Source organism: Delphinus delphis, chromosome 9 (genome assembly GCF_949987515.2).
Source record: "Delphinus delphis chromosome 9, mDelDel1.2, whole genome shotgun sequence".
NCBI lineage: Eukaryota > Metazoa > Chordata > Mammalia > Artiodactyla > Delphinidae > Delphinus > Delphinus delphis.
This window is the reverse complement of record NC_082691.1, coordinates 84,052,590-84,074,417: the sequence shown is the minus strand read 5'-3', so window position 1 is coordinate 84,074,417 and position 21,828 is coordinate 84,052,590. Positions and strand designations below refer to the sequence as shown.

Here is a 21,828-nt window from a genome sequence, read left to right as displayed (position 1 = left end):
TGGTCCTAGGGCAGTCTTCTAGAACATAGTGTCCACCTCCCTCTCCCACCCACCAGCTCTCCAGGAATCTGAGGACCAAGCCCACATCCCTGGCATGCCCCCCCAGCCCCTTCTTTCAAGCATTCTGTCAACATTCCAGACCTCCCCAAACAGATGGCCCAGAGGGGGCCGCTCTCTGCCCCAGGCCCTCCCCCTTGACCTGACTCGGTCCTCCAGGGGAGAGGCAGCCAGCCTCTGCCTCCCAGGGCCTGGTGGCCAGCCGTGGGGAGCACACACACAAGGAACAGCCAGGCCTCTGCGACAGGCCGCACTTTATTTGTTTTCCACCTAAACGGCTCCCAGCTGAGCCGCATGACATGTGCAAAAGCCCCCCAGAAAGCTGGGCCTCGCAGTGTGTAAAAAAAAAAGCCCCCCATGGGGCAGAGCTGTGCAATCTTAAAAAAAAAAAAGAGAAATCAGTCCCCCAGGAAGCCTGGCTGGGATCTCAATTGCCCGGGGCCAGGACACGCACCAAGCCTGCTGCTGCTGGGTCCATTTTCTCCTGTGATTGTGCTTTCTCTTCCAAGTCCTTAACGCTCTGGGGTTGTGGCCACCAGAGGGGCCGGATGCAGTCCTCAGTGGCAAGGAGGCCCCGCTGGCAGTGCAGTTTGAGGGCGACCTCTCTCACACATGCAGACACCCCCAGACACGTGCTCCCCCACTGGCCTCAGCCCCGCCAGAAAACTCAGGGCTTCCCTGGCCCCCCAACCTCCAGTTCGCCCTCATGTCACGTCTGAGGCAGGGACACTGCCCTGAGACGGACGAGGCCTTCCAACCTGGGGGGGCAGGGAGGGGGGCAGTGCCACTCCTTCCACCCCCAGGGCAGGTGTTTGTGGTGTCTGATTCTGCGTGCGTGCATCTGGGTGTGGCCTATTTGTGTGTGTGTGTGTCTGTGAGTGTGTGTGGCCAGAGGTGGGGGCCGAGGCCGGGGGAGGCACTTCTGGGATTCAGGGCACATTGACTTTGAAGGGGCTTCCAGGGACACTTTCGTCGCCCCACTTGACGATGAGGATGTAATCCCCTTTCTCCTTGACGGTGTAGGTGACGTTGTACACCCGGTTCCCCATGTGCTTCACATACACCTCCTCACAGGGGGTCTTGGGCCCGTGCACACCCACCATCATCATGTTGGTGCCTGGAGAGAGAGGGAGCGAGGGTCAGGCTCACCCCAGGCCCTTGGGCCCACGTTCCCGCGCACCTGCCCACCCTGGGGGTCTGCCCCCTTTCCCCCCGCTGCCTGCCTGCTTTGCTGCAGTCCACGGTGAACGAGTTCTTCTGGCCCACAAAGGCCTGGGACAGCCCAGGGCCCCGTGTCACCACCTTGCTGGCATCTGAGGAGAACTTGGGGATGGAGCTATAGCTGGAACCCCGACTTGAGGACGACTTGGTCACAGTCTCCACCAGGACCGTGGACGTTTCGTGAAGGCTGTGGCCTCCAGACAGCCGGGGACCTGAGAGGCAGAGTGGGTGGCCACGAGCCTAGTCAGAGGCCTGCTCTTCCCCAGGCGGTAGGCCGTGTGCCAGCGCTGACAGCCCCGCGTCCCCTTCCTCAGATGCAGCGTGCTAGGAGTGGCAGCCCGTTCCACACGGCTCCGGGGCAGGCTTATCTCGAGGTCTGGAGCCTCGATGGCTCCCCCCACACCCGACTTCTGGGCTTTGCCTGGGACCCCAAGTCACAGGGTAGAGTCCTGCTTTGAAAAGGAACATGTATCCAACTAATCCTTCACGCAGCTTCCAAAAGGAAAGCTGGCTGAACCTTTACTGAGCTCTGTCTTCTTGGAAGCCAGAAATGTGGGAAGAGGAGGGCAGAAAGTTAAGCGAAAGCTTGGGGAGCCGCCGCAGGGAAAAGGTTAGTCAAGTGATGGACGATAAAGAGCAAGGACTTGATTTTTTTAAATGATGTACATGAGTCCACGTGGAGAATGGGGTGACGTGTAAAGCCAGGCCCACTTTATTCCTGGTAACCTGACCCCGATGTTTGGGGCATATGACCCGGATGTGAATGGCCACTGGAGCCAGCCAGTATGGAATGGGCTGGAGGGACCTTCCCCCCACCCAGGACACTCACCTGTGACTTTGGCCTTGAAGGGGCTGCCCACAATGTGCTGGGGGCCACCATACTTGATGGCGATGAGGTAGTTGCCAGGGGCCATGGGAGTGTAAGTGACCACGTGGCCCTCAGGACATTCCCGACAGTCCAGCTGCACCTTGGAGGGGCCGTCGATGGTGACAGACAAGGCCCCCGAGCCCGCATTCAGGGTGTTGACAATGAACTCCGATGACACTCCTGGGGACCAGAGAGGTAGCAAGGGTGTAGACAGGAAGGGCTTGGGGTCCAGAACTGGGATGGGCCCAGGCTCCCCGGAGCAGGTCTCATCAGCGCTGCCCCGCCTCTGGGGCAGACCAATGTCCACCCCTCCTCCCCAGCCCCAGGCACTCACCTGTAGTGCCTCCCTCGAGCCCAGGACCATAGGCTGACACCAAGCCTGGGTCCCCAGCCTGGCTCTGCTCCCCAACTCGGATCTTGAAGGGACTGCCAGGGATGTGGGCACCGTTGAACTTGACGTCAATGGAGTGGACGCCATTCTCGTGGGGGATGAAACGGATGGTGTGCTTGTCTGTGGGTCAGACGTTGGTGGGTGAGCCTTTGTCCTTCCCTCCCCTTCCCAGAAAGTCCCAGCCTGGCAGGGAGAGGGCCAGCTCACCACTGTCCAGCTCAGAGACGTAGCACTCCTCCACCGCACCCGAGGGCGTGTGCACCCTGGCATCGATCACGCCCCGGGCACCATTCAGCTGCACCGCAAAGGACGCCGGCTGGTTCACCTTGAGCCCCGTCTCCTGCAGAGGCCACAGAGGGTGCTCAGACTCCTGGCAGGGTCTGGAGGGCTCGTCTCTGCAGCCCGGCACTGATCTCACTGCACGCCCAGCCCAGCTCAGGGAGGCTCTGAACAGGGCTGTGATGGGAGGTGGAGGCAGGGTCTGTGGCCTTGGCATCCACTTGCTATGAGGTGGGGCCACCTGGCTGTGGCTGGGCATGGTGGGGACGACACATGACGTGCCCTGTCCTGGTTGAGGAGGTAAGACCCAGAAACCATAAAGCAGGCCTGGCAGCAGAGAAGCCAGTGCTAGGACGGTGCTGTGTGTGGACTGCAAACAGTAGCTGGGATGAGGAAGGAGGGGTGTGGCCTAGACTGCCCTGGGGGCGCTCGATGGGGGAGGTGGGCCGATGGGGAGGCTCCCAGGGGAGGTGAAGATTGGGGCACAGAGCCCAGTTCTGGAGTAGGGGTAGGGGACAGGGGAGGAGAGGCACAAGGGCTCCTGAGGGGCAGCTGGGAGGGGGAATGGAGTCCCCTGCTGTACAGACACTGGGAGAGAGGGGACATCTGTCTTTCTGGACCTTCCAAGGTCACCGCTAAGTCCCTGGCCACATGGGCCTGCCATCCTCTACTTCTGCCCATCTCTCAGGGTGGCAAAGGGGCCCCCAGGCACACACCTGGAGGCTAGTGACAGTGAGACGGCGAGCGTCGTCTGAGAGGGAGGCCACGGGTACCACAAAAGGGCTGTCTGGGATGTGCTCATCGTTGAACTTGATGGAGACTTCATAGTCACCTGGGGAGGGAAGGCCAGTCAGCACAGGCCCCAGGACTGGGGACAGCTGGGTGGAACCCCCTCCACCCTGGCCTCATCCCAGAACAAGCTCCTGGGTCGGGGCTCAGCTCTGGAGACAGACGTGCATTCCCAGGAGTGTGGGGTGGAGGGAGACAGGGCAGAGAAAGAGCGGCAGCCCAGGTGAAGAGTTGGTTCAGTAGCCCCATCTCCTGCCTGGGCGAGCAGAAACCCAGTCTGGAAGGTCAGGCAGGCCCAGCCCCGTGGTGGACACCCACCTGGTTCCTGCACAACATAGGAGACCCCACAGGAGCCATCTTTGCGGTCCTCAAATGCAATCTCCGCCTTGCTGGGACCCTCCACAGCAATAGACAGGCCCCCAGCACCCGCTTCTCGGGTCCAGATGCTGAACTCGGCTGCAGATGGAAACGGGACAGGGGCAGCTCCTCAGCACCATGGTCCACCCTGGTGGCTGCCCTGCCCCCGCCCCCCGCCCTGGCCCCCTGCCCCTTACCTGGCACGCCGGCCACCCCTCGCTCCAGCCCTGTGCCTCCAGCTCGCACCTTATGGGCACCGCCTTCACCCAGTGGCCCCACGGTGAACTGAAAGGGGCTGCCTGGCACATGCTGGCCGCGGTACTTGACGGTGACCGTGTGGGGCCCCATCTCCTGGGGCACAAAGCGCACACTGTACGCGCTGTCCTCTCCCTCCACGATCTCTGCGGCTTCCGTCTTGCCTGACGGGCTGGTCACCTGTGCGGTCATGTCCTGAGAGCTGGCCTCACCTGCAGCAGGTGGGGAATGTCAGGGCGACACGGGGGCTGCTCCTGGCCCTGGCCCTTCCCTCCCTGCCTCAGTAAAACCCCCTCCTCCACTCAGACCAACAGCCGCCCCCTCTTGTCCCGAGGGACGGAGAGCCCAGCCTCCCTGTGAAGACCCCAGCCCCGCCCTGCTCACCCTCCTGCTGCCGGGTGATGCTGCCAAAAGAGCCCAGGCGTTCCCGGCCCAGGAAGTCCCCGAAGACGGCGGGGAAGGGGTCTCCGCCAACCTGGGTGGACTCCTCCACCCGCACCTCACGCTTGGTCTCTCCGCCCCGAGTCTTGCTGATCTCCGTGCGCTCTGTGCGGGTGTACGTGTGGCTGCTGCGCGTGAAGGTGCGCGTCAGGCGCTCCTGGGCCGACACCATCTGGAACCAGTTCCCTGTGCGACGCATGGAGCCCAAGGCGGGGAGGAAGGTAAGAAACGAGCCAGCAGGACAGAGACCGTGGGGGCAGGCCCTGGGCCTTCCCCATTGCCCTGCTCCCGCCCCCACCCCACCCCCCACCCCCACCCCCCCGGCTCCTGCCTCCCACCTGGGATCTTGAGGTTGAGGTCACAGGTGCTGCCGATGGTGGCAATGGAGGGCGCCTGCCTGCGCCGGGTGATGCTTTCCTTCATGCGGCCCTCGCCTGTAACCTTCACCGTGAAGGGGCTTCCTGTAGGGGAGAAAGGGAGGGTCGGGCGTCTCAGATCACTCGTCGCTGGCCTCTTGGCCTGTCCCAGCAGCAGCTCAGCGCCTTACCAGGCACGTGCTTGTCGGCAAACTTGATGTTGATGATGTAGGTGCCCGGTTCCGTGGGGCAGTAGGTAACTTTGCATGTGCCGTCCTCCATATCCTCACAGTTGATGTCCACCTTGCTAGGGCCTTCAATACTCAGCCCCAGGCCCCCATAACCTAGCAGGGAACAAGGGACACGTCTCCCTCAGTCCCCACTGCTGTTCTGCTCTCCCCTCCCCAAACTACAGGCTCTGTCCGGAACAGGCACCCAAGGTGTATCAACCACTAACAAAAGATGCCTCAGCAGGAGGAGAAGGGGTGAGCCAGGCACTGACCCAGAGGGTCGGGGATAGGTAGTCTGGAAAATTCCTAAGGCAGGCCTCTTGGGTTCTAGTGAGCAACGGAGAGCCAAACTCAGTAAAGCTGAGCTTTCTCTGAAACATGGGAGAAGTGACATGGGGACATTCACTCTCCCCAAAGGGGCCCCAGAATGTGAATCTCAGCAGAGACTGGGCCAGGAAGTTCAGGGAGGAGTGTACGGCCAAGGGGCACGGGGCAGGAAAGGACTAGTCGTCACTGGCGGCACAAGCTGAAATGAGGGGTCTCTGGGGCAAGAAGCACCTGCATTACGAGTGTCCACGATGAACTCCGCCACCTGGAACGTGTGTCCCTCGGACAGGCCCTTGCCCCAGACCCGCACCTTGCTGGCATCCCCGATCTCAGACGGTCCCACCAGGATCTTGAAGGGGCTGTTGGTGACGTGCTTGCCGCTCTTGCGCACGCTCACCACATGCTCCCCAACCTCCTTGGGGGTGAAGGAGATGCCTGTTGGGAGGGAGGTCAGGCATGAATGGAGCCCTGGGCCTGGCAGTGTTCCTTTGCGGCTGCCCCCGCCTTCCTCGCCCCCCCCACCCCGCCGGGCCCCTCCCGTGGCCCCGTGCTCACCAATGTGCCGGTTGGGCAGGCGTTTCAGCAGGCAGGGCTCCTCGTTGCCCGAGGGGGCGCGGATGCTGGCGGTCAGCAGGCTCAGGTCACTCTCGGTGATCTTCAGTGACACATCCGTGGAGGTGCCCACGTTCAGCTGTGACGTCCTCATTGAGTCATCACCTGGGGGAGAGTTGGCATGTCAGGCAGTGTGACTCCAGGCAGGCCCTGCCCTCATGGAGATCAGGAGACTTCCTGGCAGCCCCTGCTGGACTCAACAGAGTCTGGGGACCACCCAGAGGCACAGAGAGACCAGGGAGAGCGCAGTCTCCATTCACACCCAGCTCCCCTGGGGATGCCCCAGTCCTGAATGGGTTAAATCCCTAATTTACACGAATGTAAATCCTGAGTCACGTGATTGCATGGAACCAAAAAACTAGACTGGGCCAGACAGCCCATAGCCCTTTCCCGCTGTGTGGCTCTGATCAAGTTGCTTAGCCCCTCTGGGCCTGCTGGCTTCCTCATCTATCAAAAGGGATTATCAGTACCCTGACTTAAAAAACTCAACAAGATTTGTTTTCAAAGGGTGGCTGGATGTTTCTCACCTGCTCTAGAGGATAGAGTGTTCCTTACATTTATCCAAAAATGACCTCTTCCACCTCGAGGGGGCCCTACCCTAACGCCCCGGTGACTTACTTGAACATACTGGGCTTGCACATCCGTTGTGTGCTGGGGTGTGTGTGGCAGGCTGTGTGCCCACACGTCCACCCACCTGTGATCTTGGCTGTGAAGGGGCTCCCCGGAATGTGCTTGTCGTCAAATCGCACGATGATGCTGTAGTCTCCAGGCGCCGTGGGGAGGTAGGACACGGTGCAGGTGCCATCCTTGTTGTCCTTGCAGGTGATCTCTGCCTTGGACGGGCCCTCCACGGCCAGGGACAGACCCCCTGTGGGTGGAGGAAGGGCTGAGATCAGAGGTCCTGCCCTCACCCCTGCACTGGCTGCCCCCACCCAGCTCCCCTCACCTTCCCCAGCATCCTTGGTGACGATGGTGAAGGTGGCCGGCTTGTTGACCATGCCATGGCTCAGGCCTGGCCCATAGGCACTGACGTGGCGGCTGTTGATGGCATCCACGTAGAACTGCAGGGGGCTCCCTGGGGGTGGTCGGAGAAAGGGGGCTGGGTCAATAGTGAGGACAGGAGCTGCCTGAGCCCACCTCGGCCCCCGCACCTCCCCACAGGCTCCCTGCTGAGCCCTGCATCTCTGCCACAGGGGCCTCCCACCAGGGCACCAGACTTCCCAGGCCTCACATGGTGTCTGCACACAGCAGGTGCTCAATAAAGATTTGTTGAAAGAAGGCAGATGAGGGTGAAGTCACTATGGGCTCCTCTCAGCCCAGCCAAGCCCAGCCTGGCCCCCGACTCACCAGGGATGTGGTTGCCGTCATACTTGATCCCCATCTGGTGCAGGCCTTTCTCGGTGGGTGCGTACCTCACCGTGATGGTGCCATCCTTGTTGTCAGTGATGCTGGGCCGGGCGGTCTTCCCAGAGGGCATCCGCACCTCCCCTGCCAGGCAGAGGGTTAAGTGGGGGACCCCAGTTTCTCCTACCTCAACCCCCTTTGCTGCCCCAGGCCCCCACTCCTGTGTGGTTCTGCTTCTACCCCAGAGGTCAGGCACCAGGAGACAGCCTGGAGCGTCAGGATGAACCCTGACCTGGGAGACAGAAAGCTGGAGTCTGAGTTCCAGCTCTGCCCAACTTGCTGTGTGACCCTGGGTAGCTTGCTTCCCTGCTCTGGGCCTGGACACAGGTGTCCTCCCTTTGAGCCCTCATGCCTCAGGGCCCCGGGGCAGTACCTGTGAGCTCCCCTTTCTGCACAGTGAAGGGGATGACCAGGTTGAAGGGTCTCAGCATGGACTCCATTGGCTCCACGGGCACCACTGGCTCCTCTGTGGCCTGTGGCAGGTGAGAGGGAACAGTCATTGGCTGGGGAAGGCCTGGGGAGCTTGGCCTGAGCCATGACTGAAGTCAGAGCAAATGAGCAAAGAAAAAGATGGTTAATGGTGAAGCCAGAGGGCAGGAGAGGCGTGTCAGCTGCAAGAGAAGAGGTGCCGCGCCCAGCCTGGGGATCCGTCTGCCCAGCCTGACTCCCGCCTGCTCCCCCAAGATGACCCCAAACCATGCCCCAGTCCTGGCCCCTGAAGAAGAGAAGAAATGAAGGAAGAGGAGGAGGGGGGCGAGGTGTGGCCCGGGTGGGAGGTGGCAGTGCCCAGTGTGCGGGGTAGGTAGTGGGCCTGTGCAGCTGCTCAGTCAGAGGGCTCCTCCACGCGGGGCATGGAGTCTCACGCCTGGGAAGCCAGGCGCGGGAGGGCACAGGACGCAGCAAGCCGGTACACGCCAGCTCGAGTGACCACGAGCTGACGCAGAGAATGGCCCAGGGACCTGAAGTCCCGGGCTACCCACAGGGCAGGATGGATATCTTGGGTGCTCTACCCTCTGGAGGGCTTCATCGTCCTGCAGGGCCACCCTGGGGAGATGTACAGGGACAGTGGGCCCGGGGGTCAGAAGGAACACGGCAAGTTCCACCAGAGAGAGCTGACCAACCACCAGAGGGGCCAGAAGCAGGGCTGTGCTCACCTCCTGGGTTGGGAGGCTGCACGGAAAGCAAAGACTCGACTCTGGGGCACTCTGGGTCCCTGATCCATCAGATGTGGGGACAGGTTCTGGGATCCCCTGCTACCACTAAGAGGGCCCGGCCCACCTCCCCAGCCGCCCTAGTCCCACTGTGGCCGCGGAGCTTACCAGCACGTGGAAGGGACTGTTGGGGACGTGCTCGCCTCCAAAGCGGATGGTGATGACGTACTTGCCCGGCTTGGGCGCTGTGTAGTAGATGTCGAAGGTGCCGTCGTGGTTCTCAACCACATCCACGTCAAGCTCTGCCCCATCCGGCGTGGACACCGTGCACGTCACCTTCCCCTTGCCTGCTGCCTTGGCGTCCACCGTGATCACCGTCTCCTCCCCAATCTGGATGCGGGGGCCCAGGCAGGCACCTGCCACACAGGAATGTCCGGTCAGGGGTCCGCGGGCCTGTGCCCAGCCCCCCACAGTTCCCCACTCTCCCACCACCTCAGCCCACAGCAGAAAGAGAGGAGAAGGGGCACTCACCCAGGCCGTGGCCTCCGATGGACACTGGAAATGGAGAAGAGTGTAAGCCACGCAGTGCTCAGGATGGGAGGGTGGGGGTGGGGGAGGGGGAGGGGCAGGGGAGGCGGGGTGAGTGCCCACCTGTGACCAGGCACTTGCTGGCGTCCCCAGTGGGCAGGGCGTGGATGCGGAAGGGCGAGTAGGGGATCTCATCACCGCCATACTTGATGGTGATGGTGTACCGGCCACTCATGTCCGGGAGGTAGGACACGGTGTACGTGCCATCCCCATTGTCTCGGATGTTGGCCTTCTTGGGCTTACCCTCAGGGTCCTGGGGGAGGAACAGAGGTCAAGGCCAGCCTGTGCCCAGAGCCTCAGCTGAGAGGGGGGCGGCACATGGACTCACCAGGATCTGGACAGTGAGCAAGCCCTCCCCAGCATCCCGGGCATCGATGGTGAACTCCACAGGCAGGCTGGCAGGGATGCCAGAGGCATTGAGCCCGGGGCCACTGGCCCGCACCTTGCTGGCATCGTGGGCTGGAAGCACCTTGATCTTGAAGGGGCTTGAGGGGCAGAAGGGATGGACAGTTGGCTCAAGCTCTGGGGCAAAGGGAATCCCGTCTCGTTTGGGGCCTGGAGTCCTCCCCACATTCATGAGCAGGGGAGATGACTCCTGGCAGGGAGGAGGGACCAGGTCACAGCCTGAGTCTGGGGGAGGGTCACACAGCTGTGCCCCTGACAAAGCCTGAGCATTTCTTCTCCATTCTCCAGGAAGATGCCGTGAATTGTTTAAAGAGGAGGATGCAGGAGGCTGCCCTCTCGCACCTTTTTGTAGCTACATGGTGCCTTTTCCCAAGGCACTAATTTTGTAAATTTTGTATCTACATGGAGGGACAGCCCAGCCAGAGGAGAGCCCCTGGGGCTGTGCCACCTCCAGGGTGGAGACAGGCAGGGGGCCCTGAGGAAGAGCGGGATGGGGCAGCAGAGATGGGATGAGGCGAAGACAAGTAGGAGGGGTGTTTCCAGGGCCCTGCAGTGGCCCTGCAGGTGCGGCCCTGGTGGGAGCTCCCCAGAGCTCAGCACAGCACAGGATCCCAAAGCTGGGCCTCACCTGCGTGGCACCTCCTGGTCGGCATACTTGACAGCGACTGTGTAGGGCCCGTCGGTGGCTGGGGTGTAGTGCACGGTATGGGTGCCATCTCCATTGTCACGCACCTCCACAGGCTCAGCCACACCTGGGCAAGGGGAGCAGGGTCAGCAAAGCCTTTTGGCATCACTTCTGCCTCCCTCCACCCTGCCCCAGACATTCCATACCTGTGGGGCTCAGCACGGCCACCTGCAGGGCGGCCCGGCCAGCTTGGCTGCAGTCCACCTTGAAGGTCTGGGGTACCCGGGCCCTGACACCGGCTCCCAGCCCTGGGCCGGAGCACTTCACCTTCCCAGGGTCCACCACATCCTTCACTGGCACCCGGAATGGACTCCCTGCAAGGAGAGGGACATCAGCCCCTACCCACCTGCCCAGGAGGGTCTACCTGACACCGACGAACGAGGAGGAGGACGACACGACGCCTTCCTTGCCTTTGAAATGCCCCAGGGAGACCAGACCAAATGTGCAAACGCTTAGAGACTTGCTAAGAAAATGTAAACAAGGAAAATAAGCTTGGCTGCTTGGCTACGGACTGCGGCTGGGCAAATCCACTTATTTAGACCACAAGCCTGGAAGAAGGCCTTCCTAAATTAATAAAATGTTAAAAGTGGAGTATCTGTAACAAAATGCATTTTTGCCAGCGTGAAATTAGATAAGGAAGAGAAATGTCCAATTTCAGCAGGCCCGAGTTATGTGATAATTGAAGACATAACCCCGCCCTCCCCACCCCTACCCCTGCCCTGAGCAACTCGGCCATGCAGGAGGGCAGGGGGGTTCCTTGCTTTGCAGACAGTGAGAGGGAGAGAGTGTGAGAGGCTGTCCTTGCTGAGCCAGCGACAGAGGCTTGCTCTGTGTCTGAGTGACCGAACCCACGAGGTCTGGCGCTCCAGACAAAGGGCCAAGACACCAGTGCTGGACCTCTGGGAACGAACTGCACGCACCGCCCTGCCTCTTGGCCGTGACCGCAGCGCCTGCCTGCTCCACGTCCTCCCTGCCGGCTGGGCTCGGGGCTTTCCTGCTCTAGGGATGAGTCCCCACACCCGACTTCCTTCCAGTTTCTGTCTTGCTGAGCAGGCCTCCTGCTGCCCTCCCTGAGTCCCACCCACCCCGTGCACACCTGGGATGGGCCGGCCCCCGAAGGTGATGTTGACGTCATAGTCTCCAGGGGTGAAAGGGATGTACTCCACGGTGCAACTACCATCCTTGTTGTCCTTGCAGGACATCTTGGCTTCCGACGGGCCCTCGATGGCTAGGCCTAGGCCCCCAGTGCCAGCTCCCCTACAAGATGACACCCCTATATCAGCTCCGCTAGGGCCAGTGAGTGGGGATGGAGAAGCTGAATGGGGGCTGGGGGCCCAGCTGAGAAGGGACCAGCTACAGGGGTTCGGACACTGGGGGAGGTTTGCACCCTTGACAGGGGATAGGCTGGGGATGAGGCACACACAGAAGGGTGAAGGGGGAGGCCAGGTGGCTGGGATCAGGGTCAAGGTTAGGAAAGGCGGAGGGAGGAATACCTCGTTTCCACAGTGAAGCGGTTAGCCTTGTTGACCAAGCCACCCTCCAGGCCTGGCCCAAAAGCCCGGACGCGAGTGGGGTCACAGCCCTCAGTCACGCCCACTCGGAAGGGGCTCTTGGGCACAGCTACGTCATCATACAGCACCTCCACCAAATGCACTCCTGGAAGCCAGCCACACGGTGCAAGTCAGGGTGTGCGAGGCCCCTACCTCCCCAACCCCCGAAAATGCCGGCATCAGATCCCCACCGTCCCTGCTCAGCCCAGCCCCTCACCCTCTTCGTAGGCCGTGTACTGCACTCGGTAGGTGCCATCCCCGTTGTCTGTCAGGTAGGTATCCGTCTTAGCGCCCGAGGGGTTGAGCACGCGAGCCGTCACGTGGTTCCCACCCGTGGCTGTCAAGGATCTTGCGTCCACAGTGAACTCAGTGGTCACCTCACGCAGGACACCTGGCTCCCAGGAGACGAGAGCTCAGCATAGGTTGGGGGCAGCCTTCACACAACTGCTCACCCCAGCGCGCCCTCCCTCCCCCACTCTGAGGCCTCTCCTCCTCCCCACCTGCTGCTCCCCAGCCTGAGCCCTGCCCTGCTCGGCCCTGCGAGCTCCGAGCTCCGGGCCCCGCCTCCCACTGCCCCTGCCTTCGCTCCCCTCACCACATACTGACACTCTGTTCACCTGAGTCTCCCCACCAGGCTGTGCGCCCCTTGAGGGCGGGTCTGGGTCTTAGGTTCCTCTGCACACCCCGCCGTGCCTAGCCCAGGGTCTGGCCCCCAGCAGATGGTAACTCACAGTCACCGAGCTGAGCTGAACTGTCTCCTGACTCTTGTCACCCTCAACCCCAAAGCTTTCCCTCTGTACCATGGAGAGCAAGGTTCTTAGCTTTCTCAGATCAGCTGATGCAAGTTGCGAATCTCCCCAGGAAAATGCAATTTTGCCACAAGACCGGAGGTGAAGCTCCGCGTCCTGCCTTTGGCTCAGGCGCCTTCTTCTGGGGTATCTGAGCCCTAAAGACTCAGCGCTGCCCCAAAGCCCTCCCTTCCCCCCCACAAGCCCTCAGCCCCGCTTCCCTCCCTCCCTGACTGGCGATGCGACCAGCTCCAGGCTCCTCTCTCACTCACCGTGGGGCTCCACACCGGGTCCCGAGACCTTGACTCCACTGGTGTCGACAGCGGGCTGCACATGGACGCGGGTGGGGAATTTGGGTACGGGGTGCCCGCCATACTTGATGGTAATGGTGTAGGTGCCGGGGAAGGCGGGGCTGTAGGTGATGTGGTAGGTGCCGTCGGCATTGTTGTGGATCAGCACCTCGGCCTTGACGCCGGCGTCCGACAGGATCTCGATGGTCAGCTCAGCCTCGCCCGCCTCCGAGCAGTCCACAGTGAAGGTGGCTGCCTCGCCAGCCTTGCCGCGCTCCAGGCCTGGACCACTGGCCCGCACCTTGCTCGGGTCGAACACGGGCCGGATGGTAGCCTTGAAGGGCGAGCCGGGGATGTGGGCTTCGGCAAACAGGATGTTGATGGTGTACTCGCCCGGCTCCGTGGGCAGGTAGCTGACAGCACACGAGCCATCGCCATTGTCCTGGCACTCGATCTTGGCCTCGCAGGGGCCCTCCACGGTCAGCCCCAGGCCACCCGTGCCCGCCCCCTTGGTGTCAATGGAGAAGGGTGCTGGCGTGCCTACCAGCCCGCCCTTGAGACCAGGGCCGTAAGCACAGACCTAAAAGAAGGAACAGGTGTGTGGATTACCTACACCTGACCTCGCCCACGAGGCCTTCGTGGCTCTCAAATCAGCTAAGCGCTTTCAATTGTAGCAGCTACCACAGGCTGAGTCCTTATAACAATTCCAGGCGAGGAAACGCAGGTAGAGAGATTAAATAATTTGTCGCAGCTGGTGGACCTGGGATTGAAGCCCAGGTCGGATCCAAGGCCAGGCTTTTAATAGCTGAGCTGTCTCGATATAAGCTTTTATATGTAGGATGGATAAACAACAAGGTTCTACTGTATAGCACAGAGCACTATATTCAATAACCTGTGACAGGGACTTCCCTGTCCATCCAGTGGTTAGGACACTGTGCTTCCACTGCAGGGGGCACAGGTTTGATCCCTGGTCGGGGACCTAAGATCCCACATGCTGCTCAGTGCAGCCAAAAAAAAAAAAAAATCCTACGACCAACCATAATGGAAAAGAACATTAAAAAAAAGTATGTACATACATGTATAACTGAATCACTTTGTTGTACAGCAGTAATGAACACAACATTATAAATCAACTATACTTCAATAAAAATACAAAAATCAAAACCAAAAAAACACTAAGCAGTCTCAAAGGCAGGTCCTGAGGTGGGGGACTGCCTCGGCCCTGGGTCCCCGGCTATGCTCACTCCAGGACGTAAGGCCCTCTGGCCTCTGCCCCTGTGACTTACCCATCTTCGCTAGAAGCCCCCAACTCCCAGCTCCCACCAGCCCCTATTTCCTCACCTTGGAGGGGTCAGGGGGCAGGACACCCTCCACGGCGAAGGGGCTGCCAGGCACCGGGTGACCATCGTAGGTGATATCCACCTTGTAGGGCCCCTCCTCAGGGGGCATGTAGCGCACAGCCTGGGCTTCAGCTCCACCCCCAGGCTCCAGCTTGCAGGGGATGGGTCGTCGGGAGGGTGAGGTCATCCGCACGTCCAGCTGGCCCTGACCGCCAGCCCCTCGTGTGTTCACAGAAAATGCCTGTTCTTGTCCCACAGCCACCTCTGTGTAGACGGCAAGGGACACCGTGAGCAGAGACTGCAACCCACTGCCCCCCCCCAGCTCTCCTCACTCCCAGGGCAGCTCTTGCCCCACTTACTGCTGTTGAGGCCTTGAACTTTGACTTTGCTGAGGTCCAGCGGGGGTGCCACATTCACCACAAAGGGGCTCTTGGGGACAGGGTCTCCACCATAGGTCACTGTCACTGCCATGTTGCCCTATTGGGTACAACAGGAGGTCAGACCTGGGTGGCTTGGCACAGCCTGGCGACATGCCTTTGGCCGATGTGGACCAGAGGCTCAGAGATCCACAGCGAGAGAGGATGGAAGGCAGGAAAGGGCAAGATCTGGGAGGCTACATGCAGAGCGGGCCCTGTGAGACTGAAGGAAGGAGACCCACGACCCCATAGCCGGGACGGGTGGAGCACGGAGGGGGCGGACACACCTGCTGCACGGCCGTGTACTTGACAGTGTAGGAGTAGTCGTGGTTGTCGATGATTTCAAAGTCTCGCACAGCTTCTCCCTTGGCAGCCCCGGCAAAGTGCACGTCCAGCTTGGCCTTGCCGGCTCCCTTGGTCAGCACCGTGAAGTGAGTGGGCTTCCCAACTTCCACACCTGGGGAGTCACCCCGAGATGGTGGTGAGGGGCTGGCGGCCACCCAGCCCCACCCCCACCCCAGCCCCGACTCAGACACCTACCTGTGCGGTTCAGCCCAGGGCCCTCAGCCTTGACCTTGCTGGCATCATGGGATGGGTCCACCTTGATATGGAAGGGGCTGGCAGGGATCTCCTGGAGGGAGAAAAAGCTTGGTCAGGGTGGACACGAGCAGTCTCTGAAAAAGTGCCCTTTGTTTCCTCTGAGGCACGCTGCCTACACATAGGAAGTGTGCAATCAACGGCTGTAGAATTGTCCCCAAACGACTGCCTCTTAAGCTGCTGACTGAGATGTGGGCCGGGGCAGGGTGGGGTGTGCAGCCACCCGTGACAACCAAAACCCAAGCGTAGGGTACCTGGTTGGCAAACAACACCATGATGGTGTAGCGGCCGGCCCCTGGAGGTGTGTACTTGACTGTGAAGGTGTCATTGTCATTCTTGATGATGTCAAAGTCGATGTCAGCCTCTGCAGGGCCCACCACGCCGGGGGCACACTTGATGCCAATGCTTACATCGCCTGAGAGGAGGCAGGCACGAGGCCATGAGCGGGGGGCTCAACGACCTCCTGCACTTGACCAGTCCCCCTACAGCTGGGACCAGGTGGAGGGTACCAGCGCCTCCCACCCAGACCCTGCCCGGCCCCGCCCAGCCCCGCCCCACTCCCTGGTCCTCAGGGCACCTTGCCCCGCCTCGCTGCAGTCCACCGTGAAGTAGGTGGGCTCATTAGCCTTGAGGCCTGTCTTCTCCACGCCAGGGCCGTACACCTTCACCCGCTCGGGGTGACTGCCCTCTCCCACGTTTACCTGTGGGGAAGAGTCGATGGTCAGCACGGTGCCCCTTCCTCAAGGTCTATCCCTTTCCCCAGCACTTCTGAGCCCAGCCTTAGCAGGACCAGTTTTAGCATCTTCGCAGGGGCCTTGAGGTGGGGAGCGATGACAGGGCCCAGGGACAGCCAACATCTCCTGCGTGAGGCTCCGCCCTCCCTCTGAGGCCCCTGGCAGTGGGCATGGGGCAGGGAGCAAAGGACATACCCGGAAGGGGCTCTTGGGGACGTTGACGCCTCCCCAGGAGATGATGATGGTGTGTTTAATAGGCTTGGTGGGCACGTAGGAGCAGCGGAAGGTACCATCGCCGTTGGGGATGACCTTGATGTCAATGGGGCAGCCCTCTGCGTCCTGTGGGCGTCACCCAAAGCAAGGTTCTTGGAGTGCCCCGGACTCCTAGAGCACCAGCGCCCTCTGCTGGCCATGGGCCATCCTCCTTACCCACCGCCAACCCACTCACAGGCCCCGCCCAGCCACAGACCTCAGACCGGGAGAGCCTAGTGCCACAAGCTCTGGTGGCCAGGGCGCACCCTGGGAACAGGGAGGCCAGGCTCTAGACCATCTGCGTGGCCTGGTCTCCCAGCCTAGGTCTCTGAAATGTGTTGTCAGGGGAAACGCTCAGCTAAATCAATGTTCCTAAAATTGAATAAATAACCTTTTAAAGAAGAAATCATCCTCTTGGACCCAAGAACATATTCGTTAACCTCTAGGGGTCAGTGGACACCACTGTGAGAAACCAATGTCTTACTCAGTCAAATCATCTTTCAATTGCAAATTATTAGTACAAAAATATACATTTGGTAAAATATGTTTTTAAGATTATCATCAATAAGAAAACACAAAACTTTAAATTTTTCATAGTTCTAATGGATCCACGAGAATCAGTCCTGTGATGCCTGGAGGCCCCTTTCTCTAACTTGCCCCCACCCCCCCCCAGGGTCCCTGCTACAGCGGCGAGGGGCACAGAGATGGGGCAACACCCCACCTGGGCATAGAGCTTCAGGTCTCCCTTGCCAGCAGCACGGGCATCAATGGTGAACTCTGCTGGCTTGTCCACGATGCAGCCAGTGGGCTCCAGGCCGGGCCCAAAGGCCTTCACCTGCGCAGGGGCAAGACCAGAGGGCTGTGTTGGGGACTGGAGGAGGGCCTGTTCACCTTGTCCCAGGCCCGCGGGAGCTGGGACCCCCACCTTGTCCGGGAAGCAGTCGGGTGGAGCTGGCTGGATGTGGGCAATGAAGGGCGAGTCTCGAATGTCCTCATCGTCGCAGATGACGTGCACGGCATACTCCCCTGGTTCTGTGGGCCAGTACCGCACGTCGCAGGAGCCATCTCCCTTGTCATCACACTCAATCTTGGCCTGTGAAGGGCCCTCAATGGAGAAGCCTAGATGAAAGATGGGGAGAGTCAGAGGGTACAAGAAGCAACTTGGATACTCAGGCAGGTCCCCGGGGCATTGCTCTCCCGGCGTCACCACCCTGATCACCCACGTCCCATCTCCCAGTCTCATCTCGACACTCGCTAGCACTCCCACCTCCTGACCCCAGTCACCCCCCAGTGTCCTTCCATCACACCACTCCCCCCACTTCCCACCTGTCACCACCCCAGCCACTTACCCAGCGTCCCCACCTCTGTGCCAATGGCCTCCACCACAAAGTCAGCTGACTTGCCCACCTGGCCAGTTTCCAAGCCGGGACCCCAGGCCCGCACCTTCTGCACTCCTGCCTCTGGGCTCACCTGCACCTCAAAGGGGCTGGGCAAAGAGGGAGCTGGTGTCCATGCCGGGAGCTGCCCCCACCAGAGGTACTCGTCCCCCTCCCTTCCCTCAGAGTCCCAGGCAGCCCGCCTCCCTCTCCCACCCTCTGAGGGCCCAGACCTGGAGGCACGGGGGCCGCATGGTGCTTACCTGCGGGGAATGGCATAGCCGCCCCATGTGATGGTCACCACGTACTTGCCAGGCACCACGGGGTAGTACTCGCACTCGAACACACCGTCCCCAGCCTCCCGCACCTTCACCGGCTCCTCTGTGCCTTCTGGGGAGGTGTGGGAAGTGGAGGGTCAATGCTCTGCGAGTCCCAGCTGCTCAGTCCCCTCCGGGACCCCTGGGACCCAGGTCCAGCCTGAGGACACTGCTGCTGGTAGGCACTGTGTGACAGCCCAGGGCAGCACACCGGCGAGAGCAGCATTCCCAGCTTGCACACTGGGAGACGGAGGCAGAGGTCAGACAATGTGCCTAAGGTCCCAGGGAGCCTCCGGTCAGTGTCTCTTTGGAGCCCCCTGGGGGGGCGTGGTGCTGACCATCACTGCCCTCAGGGGCTCAGAACCACTGGCTGTATTTCCCCCCTGTGCCCCGACTCCCACCACGGCCCCCTGGCACTCACTTGGTCCCTTGACTGTGACCTTGAGCTCCCCGCTGCCAGCACCCTTGGTGAACACCTTGAAGTCAGCCACCTCTTTGACACGCACGCCCTTGGGCTGCAGGCCCCGCCCAGAGGCGCGGCAGGCGTTGGGGTTACAGGCTGGGAGAGAGAAGAGAGGTGAGGCTGGGGGCGCCGAGGGGCCCTGTCTACAGAGCCTCAGCCCTCACCTCTCATCCCCCACCTCCCTGTGCACAGTCCTCCTGACGCCCCCCAGGCACAGGCCATGGCCTCATGCAACCCTCCCCCGTGCTCCCTGGTGCCCCCGACACACCCATGGCTGCCGAGACCATGCTGGGCAGGGAGCTGGCCACGGTGCCCCCAGCCCCCCTCATCAGGCTGCTCACAAGAAACCCTCCCCACCAGGCTCCTTGGAGTCAGTGTCGCTTGGGACACAGGCAGGGCAGAGCCTGAGCAGAGACTGGAGCAAAGAGAGACAGGGAAGGACCTTTCACCTACCCCAAGGCCACCCACCTAGAGCCATCTGAGCCTTCTCAGAGCCACCATAGCAGCTTTAGGAACTAAGTCATGCCACAAAACACTCAGCAACACCATGGAACAAGAGATATGCATATAACCGGAAGCCTGCCACAGATCCCAGGCAATGCGTGAAAGTCAGCCTGCCACAGAACACTGCTAGTGGCAATGAACCCAGACTTTGCTACTGAACACAGGCCGAAGAACAGTGATCTCAGCCTGCCACGGAACCCATAAAATGGCATGGAACCCACGGGCTGCCACCAAACAAGCAACGACATATACTCCAGGCCTGCCACGGAACACAGACAATGGCAGAGAATCCGGGTACTGCCACAGAACAGGCAACGGCACGGAACCCGGAGCCTGCCACGGAACACAGGCAATGGCACAGAACGGAGGTCTCATATCACGGAAATCATCAGGCAAGTGGCAAAGAAACTAGATCTGCCACAGAACATAGGCAAAGGCGCAGAACTTGGGGCCTGTCACAGAATGCCACAGAAGGGGGGGGGCGATTCCACACCGCTTGGGCCATGCCATACAGCACAGGTGAGGCCAGTCAGCTATGGCCATGCCCGGCCCCGCCTCCACTGGAGTGTACTAACGTGGCGCCACTCTCCTGGCCTGGTGGACGATGGGCACGGAGGGGGCGAGCGGCGGCAGGGGCTCTGAATGGCAAAGAGAGAACCAAGTGGGGGGTCACTGCTTGAGGGCCTGGCGTACAGGTGCTCACGTAAATGCCCCCCACCCACGTGGCCCTGTCGCTTCCCCCTCAACCCTTCCACAGTGGTCCCTGTCTGGTATCCTTCACTGTGGCCTCCTGAGCCTCCTTGGGGGCAGGGGATGGACAGACGAGCTCTCGAGAACCCCACCCCTTGGCTTGCTCTTCTGCCCATTTTAAGCCTTCAGATGGCTCCCCACCCGCCCCTGGAGGTAGTGCATCATTTCCCGTAAATCCTCAGCGCGGAATTCGGTGGCAACGCTCTCTGTGTCCTGGCGTCGGGGAGGGGATCATGCGGATGGGTGGAGGGCCTTTACCTTCTGCCACGTGGACAGGGAAAGGGCTGCGGGTGATGGGGGCACCGGCGAAGGCCACGTGCACCGTGTGGGGTCCCTCCATCACAGGCCTGTACGTGCAGCGGAACGTGCTGTCGCCCTTGTCCTCCAGGGCCACCTCCACTGTGTCTCGCCGGCCCTGCGGGTCCACGATCACCACGGCAACATCACCAGTGCCGGCCCCTGTTGCGACAATGGCCATCAGCCCTCATTCTGCTTGGGGCTCCCTCACCCTGAGACCACTGCCCTCTGGCTGGGACTCTGCCCCAGGCCCCCATGCATACGCCCCACGCCCAGTCAGGGGGTGTCGGGTGTAAGGGGGCCGTCCTCACCCGCGGTGTAGATGTCAAAGTAGGTGGGTTTGTTGGCCACGTTGCCCATGGGCTCCAGGCCAGGACCACGGGCTGACACCTTGTTGGCATCCCCCAGGGCCATGCCCACATTCACCTCGAAGGGGCTGCGTTCGATGTTCTGGCCAGCAAAGAGCACGGTCACCTGGGGGTCAGAGGCCAAAGGTAAGCTTTTAGAGAAGAGCAGCTCTGAGAGGGGGTGGAGGAGCAGAGCAGAGCCAAGGAGGGTGGGAGGCGGGTGGCCGGTGCACGGGGGTGGGGCGGGGTGCGAGCTGAGATAGGGGTCCATTCAGCAGAGCCAAGGATGTGAATGGAATGGGGAAGACGGGGGCGGGGGGGCCTATAGGGAGATACCTTGTGCAAGCCGGCGACCTTGGGCACGTAGGAGACAGCGTAGGTGCGGTCCTTGTCGTTGTTGGGAACCACCTTTGCCTATTGGGAAGGGAAAAGATTGGCAGTTAGAGCCCCTCCTGAGCCCACAGCTCCTGCAGCCCCCATGGTGAGGCGTCCCCCATCTCCAGCATAGAGGGTAGTTCTGGCAGCCATCTCCAGGCCACTCCAGTTGTTGGCCTGCGGTCCCTGTCCAACCCCCAATGGCCTCTCCATACCTCCTCGGTGTGGCCCTCGGGGTCCTCAATGTAGACCAGCACCTCGCCCACGCCAGCATCCACTGTCTGCACGGTGAAGTGCGCGGGCTGCAGCACGGTGTTGCCCTGGGGCTCTATGCCTGAGGGGCGGAAGGCAGAGCCAGAGAGTTTAGGGAGATCCATCCTAGCCTGTGCCCAGCTGCCCGGGGAGGGCTGTTAGGGCTCAGTACATACCAGGTCCGTAGGCAATGGCCTTCTTGGGGTTCAGCTGCTTGGAGCGAACAGGGGCACCAGGTTTGAGTTTGGCCTTGGGGAACTGGGACAGGTAGGTCATGACAGAATGCTCATCCACGTTGGGGTCCACAATCTCCTCGGGAGCAATCACCTGCCATGAGGAGGAAGGATGTTAGAGGATGCCCTCCTTAGCCAGGAACCCCGGTTCTCACCCACATCCTGACCAGGTACCCTTATAGACCCAACTCCACCCTTGGCCCTCTGGCCCCTTTACTCTCCCACCGCCCCGTCTGCCAGTGTACCTGGGGCACCCCGAGCCAGTCATCCGCCTGCTGCATGGCCTCCCGGGCGTTCTCCACAGGCTGGTTAGGGTCCCAGGCCTCCCAGTCAGGACAGAGGCCTGGATAGATGGCGGAGGGAGGCGATGACTAGGGGAAGCAGTCAGCCAGCATACAGAGCATTTGCTCATCCAACACCCTCACGGGCTGTGGGTTCACACTCCCTCCCATGCAGCCCTAGGCCCCTGATCAGCCAGGTTCCTGCTGACCCCCGATGTTATAGCCCATCAGCTGGGATGCCCATCGCTGT

General features: G+C 61.1%; 1 protein-coding gene across 2 annotated transcripts in view; it reads right to left on the bottom strand.

Annotated features, from left to right (window-relative positions):
• Positions 1-296: 296 nt before the first annotated feature.
• The window catches only part of FLNC (filamin C), a 28,028-nt gene continuing 6,496 nt past the window's right edge, over positions 297-21,828 (bottom strand). The window contains exons 3-47 of one of the 2 annotated variants that reach the window (XM_060020855.1): positions 21,543-21,640; positions 21,241-21,391; positions 21,028-21,146; positions 20,774-20,851; positions 20,402-20,564; positions 20,052-20,252; positions 19,619-19,681; positions 18,498-18,635; positions 18,023-18,149; positions 17,733-17,869; positions 17,309-17,502; positions 17,105-17,218; positions 16,327-16,470; positions 15,975-16,098; positions 15,652-15,812; positions 15,341-15,431; positions 15,088-15,257; positions 14,744-14,861; positions 14,386-14,648; positions 13,027-13,624; positions 12,184-12,357; positions 11,910-12,072; positions 11,513-11,673; positions 10,563-10,730; positions 10,360-10,483; positions 9,655-9,811; positions 9,390-9,579; positions 9,270-9,293; positions 8,907-9,154; positions 7,961-8,060; positions 7,531-7,671; positions 6,878-7,258; positions 6,127-6,288; positions 5,803-6,006; positions 5,206-5,358; positions 4,997-5,119; positions 4,602-4,844; positions 4,160-4,429; positions 3,924-4,061; positions 3,533-3,648; positions 2,745-2,877; positions 2,481-2,657; positions 2,108-2,326; positions 1,281-1,490; positions 297-1,174 (exon numbers count right to left, since the gene is read on the bottom strand). In XM_060020855.1, coding sequence (XP_059876838.1) covers positions 987-1,174; positions 1,281-1,490; positions 2,108-2,326; positions 2,481-2,657; positions 2,745-2,877; positions 3,533-3,648; positions 3,924-4,061; positions 4,160-4,429; positions 4,602-4,844; positions 4,997-5,119; positions 5,206-5,358; positions 5,803-6,006; positions 6,127-6,288; positions 6,878-7,258; positions 7,531-7,671; positions 7,961-8,060; positions 8,907-9,154; positions 9,270-9,293; positions 9,390-9,579; positions 9,655-9,811; positions 10,360-10,483; positions 10,563-10,730; positions 11,513-11,673; positions 11,910-12,072; positions 12,184-12,357; positions 13,027-13,624; positions 14,386-14,648; positions 14,744-14,861; positions 15,088-15,257; positions 15,341-15,431; positions 15,652-15,812; positions 15,975-16,098; positions 16,327-16,470; positions 17,105-17,218; positions 17,309-17,502; positions 17,733-17,869; positions 18,023-18,149; positions 18,498-18,635; positions 19,619-19,681; positions 20,052-20,252; positions 20,402-20,564; positions 20,774-20,851; positions 21,028-21,146; positions 21,241-21,391; positions 21,543-21,640 — 7,619 coding nt within the window. In that variant the 3' untranslated portion in view covers positions 297-986. The remainder of the gene's footprint in view (positions 1,175-1,280; positions 1,491-2,107; positions 2,327-2,480; positions 2,658-2,744; positions 2,878-3,532; positions 3,649-3,923; positions 4,062-4,159; positions 4,430-4,601; positions 4,845-4,996; positions 5,120-5,205; positions 5,359-5,802; positions 6,007-6,126; positions 6,289-6,877; positions 7,259-7,530; positions 7,672-7,960; positions 8,061-8,906; positions 9,155-9,269; positions 9,294-9,389; positions 9,580-9,654; positions 9,812-10,359; positions 10,484-10,562; positions 10,731-11,512; positions 11,674-11,909; positions 12,073-12,183; positions 12,358-13,026; positions 13,625-14,385; positions 14,649-14,743; positions 14,862-15,087; positions 15,258-15,340; positions 15,432-15,651; positions 15,813-15,974; positions 16,099-16,326; positions 16,471-17,104; positions 17,219-17,308; positions 17,503-17,732; positions 17,870-18,022; positions 18,150-18,497; positions 18,636-19,618; positions 19,682-20,051; positions 20,253-20,401; positions 20,565-20,773; positions 20,852-21,027; positions 21,147-21,240; positions 21,392-21,542; positions 21,641-21,828) is intronic. The other variant, XM_060020856.1, reaches the window with a different exon arrangement.